General features: G+C 50.5%; 1 protein-coding gene across 2 annotated transcripts in view; it reads left to right on the top strand.

Annotated features, from left to right (window-relative positions):
* Window positions 1–6,500, top strand: part of MTHFD1L (methylenetetrahydrofolate dehydrogenase (NADP+ dependent) 1 like) — a 169,730-nt gene that overhangs the window by 69,058 nt on the left and 94,172 nt on the right. For both annotated transcript variants that reach the window (XM_045294645.1, XM_030886872.2), the window contains one exon: window positions 447–558. In XM_045294645.1, the coding sequence (XP_045150580.1) occupies window positions 447–558 (112 nt within the window). The remainder of the gene's footprint in view (window positions 1–446; window positions 559–6,500) is intronic.

Raw genomic sequence — 6,500 nt, 5'->3', positions numbered from 1 at the left:
GCTTTACACAATTGATGTGTGTATGGATTGTGATAAGAGTTGTATGAGCCCCTAATAAAATGATTTGAAAAAAATAATAAAAAAAGAATGGCTCCTATAAGTTGGCATCCACTTGATGGCTGTGGGGTTTTTTGGTTTAGTGATAGCAGTGGCTTATCAAAATTGTAGTTATAATCGACTCTGTTCTTCCAAGTTCAGTCTTAAATAGAGAACAATATCATTCTCAAATGCCTAGGGGTTTTCTGAGCCCATGCAGGCTGTTTTAATCGTTGGGATTATGTGCATTACATATGCTCCATCAGTGAGAGATATAATGTCCTGCCAGAGACATTAATGCGAGATCAGTACCCTGGACCGTCTGCCCTGCCTGCTTGACCCCAGCTTGATCCTGGGTGGTGTTGGCTGTGTGGCTGTTGGGACTTTAACTTCCTCTCCTGCTTCCCTAGGGCACACCGGTATTTGTGCACGCCGGCCCCTTTGCCAATATTGCACATGGCAACTCCTCAGTGCTGGCTGACAAAATCGCCCTGAAGCTGGTTGGGGAAGAAGGATTCGTGGGTAAGTCTCTTCTTTTCTGTTCAGTCGCTGTAGAAGGCTGCAGGCGATGATGGGCTCAGGGCAGTGCACACAGGGATCTGAAGTGTGCCTTGCAAATGCCCCAGGCCTGGTCTCTATTAGTAATCCCGGCGTGTTGTTTATGGTGACTTCCCGAAGTTTGTGGGACATTTCCATGATCTCGCTATTCTATTTCCCACGAGCTTTTCGAAGCCCCTCCTAACCGGGCACCATGAAGTTTGGTGTCCAGTATGTGTGGTTTGAGGATTAGTGCTGGCATTGGCTGGTGCCCGTACATCAAGACTGAAAGGATTTATTCTGGCTTGACCCTTTGCTGAGAATGTGCCTCTCCATCCCAGGACCCTGAATCAGTCTACAGTTTGACATGACTCACCTCTGACATTCAGAGTCCAACTCTGTAGCTCTAGGAAACTAAGGAAACCCACTGCCATCAAGTGGACCCCAAATAGGATTTCTAGCACTGTGAACCTTAATGGGAGTAGACAGCCTCATCTGTCTCACTTGGCATGGCTGGTGGGCTTGAACCACCAACCTTGCAGTTGGCAGCCCAACACCTAGCCCACAGCACCGCTTGGGTGCCTCCTGTCAGGGCTTGGAAGGCAGATTCTCAGCAGGGAGTTGAATTGGAGTGAAGCATGTTTTGGACACTTCTGTAGGATATGAACCTTCACATTTTCATCTGTAAAATGTTGATAACATCTTACAGGGTTGTTATGAAAATTAGTTGGGACTTTACAGTCTATCCAGTAAATATGCATTGAGAACCTACCATAGCCAGGGACTAAGCCATCGAGTCTGTGTTGACCCATAGTGATCCTATAGGCCAGGATCGGACTGCTTCTGTGAGCTCTGAGACTGTAAATCTTAATGGGAGTAGAAAGCCTCGACTTTCTCCCTGGGAGCTGGCTGGTCATTGCCGGCCCAGTGCATAACCACCATGCCAGCAGAGCGCCCTGTGGAGTGTTCAGCAAACCGGACGTGGGACCTGCCCTGGTGGCGTGTATTGTCCAAGGGCATATATATTGAGTAGAACGTGTTCATTAAATGTAGTTTTCATACTACTAAGAAGTTGAAGTGACTTCTAATTCTTACTGTGTTTTTGTGACCCAAACGGGAGATTCCCAGCCTGTACATTTTCAAGTTCCAAGTGGTGGAATTTTCTTCCTGCAGTCAGGCTTTCCAGTATGGCATCCTCCCTCTTTGGCTTCTGTTGAGCCTTTGTTAGACTATTCCGGTCGCAAGAAGGGTGTCTCCTCTAGTGCTTCTTCAGTGAAAGCCCACCCCACCCATGATAGTAAGACTGAGACAATCAGAGACACCCACATACACATAGAAAGAGCCATGGAAGAATCCATTAGTCACATGCACGCCTGTGAGAGCTGCGTTCACACCCTGCCTTGGCTCAGTATGCCCGGACGTGGGCCCAGACTCACAAATGTTGACATGAGAGGGTTGAGTGTTCGCTTGAAAAGATTCTGCTGGGCAGAAGGACTGAGCTGTGTGCTTTCATGCTCAGACATTACAAAGTTCATTCAGGGTCATTGGGGCGGTTTTACAGAATCCCTAATAGACCATCAGAATCGAATGGGGATTGATAGCAGTTTCGTTCTTCAAAGGCCTAGCATTTACAGCTCTCTGGCACTTAGTGGATGAGCTAGTAGCTCCTCTCAGATTGGTTGGGCTCACTTCTAAATGGATTGGCCTGATCGATCTCGCCATAATGGGCCAGGAGACTGGGTAACGACGGGCACTGGAGACTGAAGGTGCCCATGCAAAGTGGTCCTAATGCCTCCTCTCTAAGCTCTCGGCAGGCAGTCTTCTGCTGAGAGAGCCCTCTGCATCTCCCAACAGTCCTCCTTGCTTCGTCAAGCACTTCCTTAGACCTTAGGCTGTCATTGTAAGATGCCTTGAACATCAACTTAAAGCTATATGCCAGCGGCAGATGCCAAGTATAGGGGGACTTCAAAAAGTTGTGGACAAAAGGAGTGAAGAGGTAAAGGAATTTACCCGCACTCTTTTTGAAGCTTCTGTCCTGTTGAGTCGCCGTGAGTCAGCAGCGACTTGATGGCAGTGAGTTTGGTTTGACTGAGGTCGTGATTTAGGTACGGCTCTACAAAGGGCACCGTCAGCCCTGGTCATACACATTTTGATCCACTTCGTCCCCTGCAGGGCCCGGTCACGTAGTCTCTTTTCTCCCCGTGGTGCCTGTTCCTCCTCCTCTCCCAACCATCTGAACCTTGTCATCGAGTAAATGCTGTCTCCTCCCGCCTCCCCCCTGATTTTTCACAAGATATGCTGCCCCTTTTGATCTTAAATGGTTGATTATTCGATCACGGGTGAGTTCATTTCCAGACCAGAAGGGTGACTGGGCCATAGCCTGGCTCGGACCAGTAAGCTGGTCCCTTTGGTCCCTTTCATGGTCTTGAGTTTTGCTCCACACTTTTCCTCCACTCCACCCCGAGCCTTCCAATGGGATGCTTTTCAAGGACAGCTGGGCACTAGCTAGCTCTGCAGGTCTCAGGTGGCTCTACCAGGTCACCTAGCATCATCCTTTCGTATGTGGCTGCAGTTAACATTGTCTTGGGGCTTCCGACAAAAGCGAGGCTCAAAGGGACTCCCATTTAAGTATCCGCCGACAGAACGTAAGCAGCAGGCATCAAGCTATAGCTGAAGTTGGAGGATGAACTTGGATCCTCAGAGAAGTTAGTTTGCAATAGATGATCTCTACCAGTTGCCATCGAGTTGCTGTGGGCTCAGAGGGACCCTCCCGTGTGTCAGAACTGACCCGTGCTCCGTGGGTTTTTCAATGTCCAGTTTAGGGAAATCTAAGACACCTCTAGGGTAGCCATGAACCCTCCACTGTTCAGTTCCTATGAACTGTTTCTGCCACCCAGGTGTGGATGTCACAAGATAGGAAAAGCCCCAACCCAAAGGAACAGATCGATAAGACTGCTTATGTTAACAAATAATTTTGGGTATGATAACAGATGCCCTGCTCGGTTTGCATTCAGAATACAGAAAACCCCTCTGACTATGGGATGATCAGAGAAAGACAAATGGTCCCGAAGAAAAATGGGCCAAGACTCTGCTGAAGGCAACTCCTAGGGGGGGATGGGCGGGGGTGGGGAGAGGTGGGAGTGCAAACTAATGGGATTGGTGGTGAAACCAAAAAGCAACGAAAGTTCTAGCAATCTCCCCGGCCGAGGGAACAGTGAAATGCTCCAACACTAGCTGAAAGGCTGCCCGCTCGAGCGCGCCCTGGGTGTCTGGGAGGGGCGCTCTGGTGATCTGCTTCCGATGGGTGGTGGCCTGCTCGCGTAAGGCCTCCCTGTACCCAAATCAACGGGACAGCAACTAACAACACACACGGTGCAGGGAGGACGCCCTCAGAAGTTGACGTTGGCCCTCTGGAGTAATTTACTGCAATGCACGGTGGTGTTTCTGCTGGCTGTGAAGCTATGTTCTAGCACCGCGGTTCTCAACCTGTGGGTTGCGACCCCTTGGGGGTCGAACGACCCTTTCACGGGGGTCGCCCGATTCATAACAGTAGCAAATTGACCATGATGAAGTAGCAACGAAAACAATTTTATGGTTGGGGGGCCTCACCACCACATGAGGAACTGCCTTAAAGGGTCGCGGCATGAAGAAGGTTGAGAACCACTGCTCTAGGATCTGGGAATTGAAGCTGATTACGTTTTTTGTGCTGGCCCTGCGGTCATTTGAAATCTGGCATGAGAGGCAGGTGCCCCTACAGAAATTCCGCTGTGTGGTTAGGGGTACTCAGTCAGCCCGGAGCCTGAAATAATGTAGGCACCCGTAGATAGAGTCCCCTCCTTTCTGCTGGCCTGCCAAAATGGATGCAGACCGGTATTTTGTTCTGCCCCCACCCAACCCAGGGGGGAGTTGCTTTGACTACTCTGCAGACATTATTCAAAGATAGTGGCTGCAGCATTCCATTCTGACTCCAAGCCAGGGTGAGGTTTATTTAACTCGTTGCTTGCCTTAACTAAGCCTCCGTAGAGCAGGGCATGTGACGAGGGTGAACAGAAACACAGTACCCCCCACCCCCACCCCAGGGACCCCCTCTGTTTCTCTCTTCAGCCAGCCGCCCAGGACGAACTTCATTTAACTGCTGGGACGGCAAACATTCCTCCGGTGGGAAACCGGACGCCTGGGTCATGCTAACCAAGGAGGAAAGACAAGGGACAGGCACAGAACGGAGGTCCAGGTCTAAAAGACAACAGCAAAGTTCATTTAGACAGAGTGGTGATTCAATTGCCCTGTGAACTTAAAAACAAAAAAAGAGATTACACTGAAGTCTTAGTATTGTCTCATTTAGCTATTTGGAGGCGTTTCAAACTTAGAGAAGAAACATCTGACCATCTCTGGTTCTCAAGGCCACAAGGCAGGGGTCAGACATGCCTCCACCCTCCAACCTTCTCACACCAGCCACCCCTCCCATGGCATTTCCCCAGGTCTCTGCTGGGTCCACGCCAAGCCCTGCTCAACCTGGGTGAACACGCTAACCCACCGGTCAGGGACAGTGATGGCCCCGTTCAAAGGCAGAAAACGGTGGGACCTGGAAAAAAACAGGCAGCTCCATGGAGGTCTGTTTTCATTTCATTTTATTTTTTAAAAGCCACTTTTACTTACAAATCAGACAGGGCTCTACGGGTCCGATCATCAACATTGTCCTCAATAGTCCAGACTGTCCATTTCATTTGAGAGGACGTCTGGAGCGGGCAGTCATTTAAAACCTGTACCCGGCCCGTGAGTGTGCTGGCCCCCTCTCGGTGGTGGATTGCTTGCTCTCTTTCTCTCACAACGACTTCTGGAAACCCCCACCCCTTGTGCCTGTGTCACTGAGGGGGACCTGGTCCTCTGGCCGTCCGTGGTCCTCTCCTTGCTGCCCCTCCAAGTCCTTCAGGGCACAGTCCTGTTCTCGGTTCCCATGCTCACACTGGCATTTCCCCCATCCTTTCATTTGGCAGAAGCAGAAACCCACACCAAACTCAACCTTCCTTCGCCCTCACCCACCCAGAACAAAAAGTCTGCCTCCAGGCCACCGCCCAGCTCTCTCAGCCATAATCCTCTCTCCATTGTGCGGGGAGACCAGCCTGGGTTCTGTTTTGATGACGACACCCGCGTTTCCCCCTTGATGATTGCGTTCATCAGTAATGAAGGGTGAGCTGGCATAGCGGGCACCTGGGCTGAAGGTCAGGTGCTAGTGCTCAGGAAACTGTAGACGTGGGTGGCTCTGTTGTTACGTATTGGGTTACCAACCTTGTGAAGGTCAGCAGTTTGGAACCACCGAGGGAGAAACTTCCACGAGCCGCAGTCTCAGGAACCCACAAGAAGAGCCCTACCCTGTCTTATAGGGCCACTGAGTCAACATCAACTTGAGGGCAGTGAGTTTTAGATTCAGGAAAGCCTGGCTGTCGGCGAAGGTGGCTGCTTTTTTTCGGGGGTTCAGAATTACATAGACTGGCGCTTACTCACCTTCCTCCCACACACCCGCTCCTGCCTGGCCTTTCTTCTGCCTGGCTTTACTCTTCCCATCCTTTTGAGTAGAGTCACCCTCTTTCTTTCACCTGCGAGTCCTCTGCCCTTTTGAAGAAGAGTGAGTGACATATTCTAACGCTACAGTGTTCCGGAAACCCCACACCCAGCACGCATAAACCATGACGTGTTGCTGTGTGCTCTGGATTTTTTAAAGAAGCAAACGGCATGAGGGATGTGGTTGAGACCCCTACATCCCCTTCCCCGGTCCTCACTGGAACTGGGGGCTGTCATTGCCATGCAAGCTCTGCTTTTATCACATCTGCCTACTCACAAAAAGAGTTTCTGGTCCATGGTACACAAGGCTTAGCGCCTTCATATAGTACGTGGTTCAACTTGCTGCCGTCAGCTGGTGCCGACTCAGT

Source organism: Echinops telfairi, unplaced genomic scaffold (genome assembly GCF_000313985.2).
Source record: "Echinops telfairi isolate 266 unplaced genomic scaffold, ASM31398v2 ScPeMD7_3533;HRSCAF=4204_0, whole genome shotgun sequence".
Lineage (NCBI taxonomy): Eukaryota > Metazoa > Chordata > Mammalia > Afrosoricida > Tenrecidae > Echinops > Echinops telfairi.
Note: the sequence above shows the minus strand (reverse complement) of the source record. Positions and strands in the feature narration are given on the sequence as shown.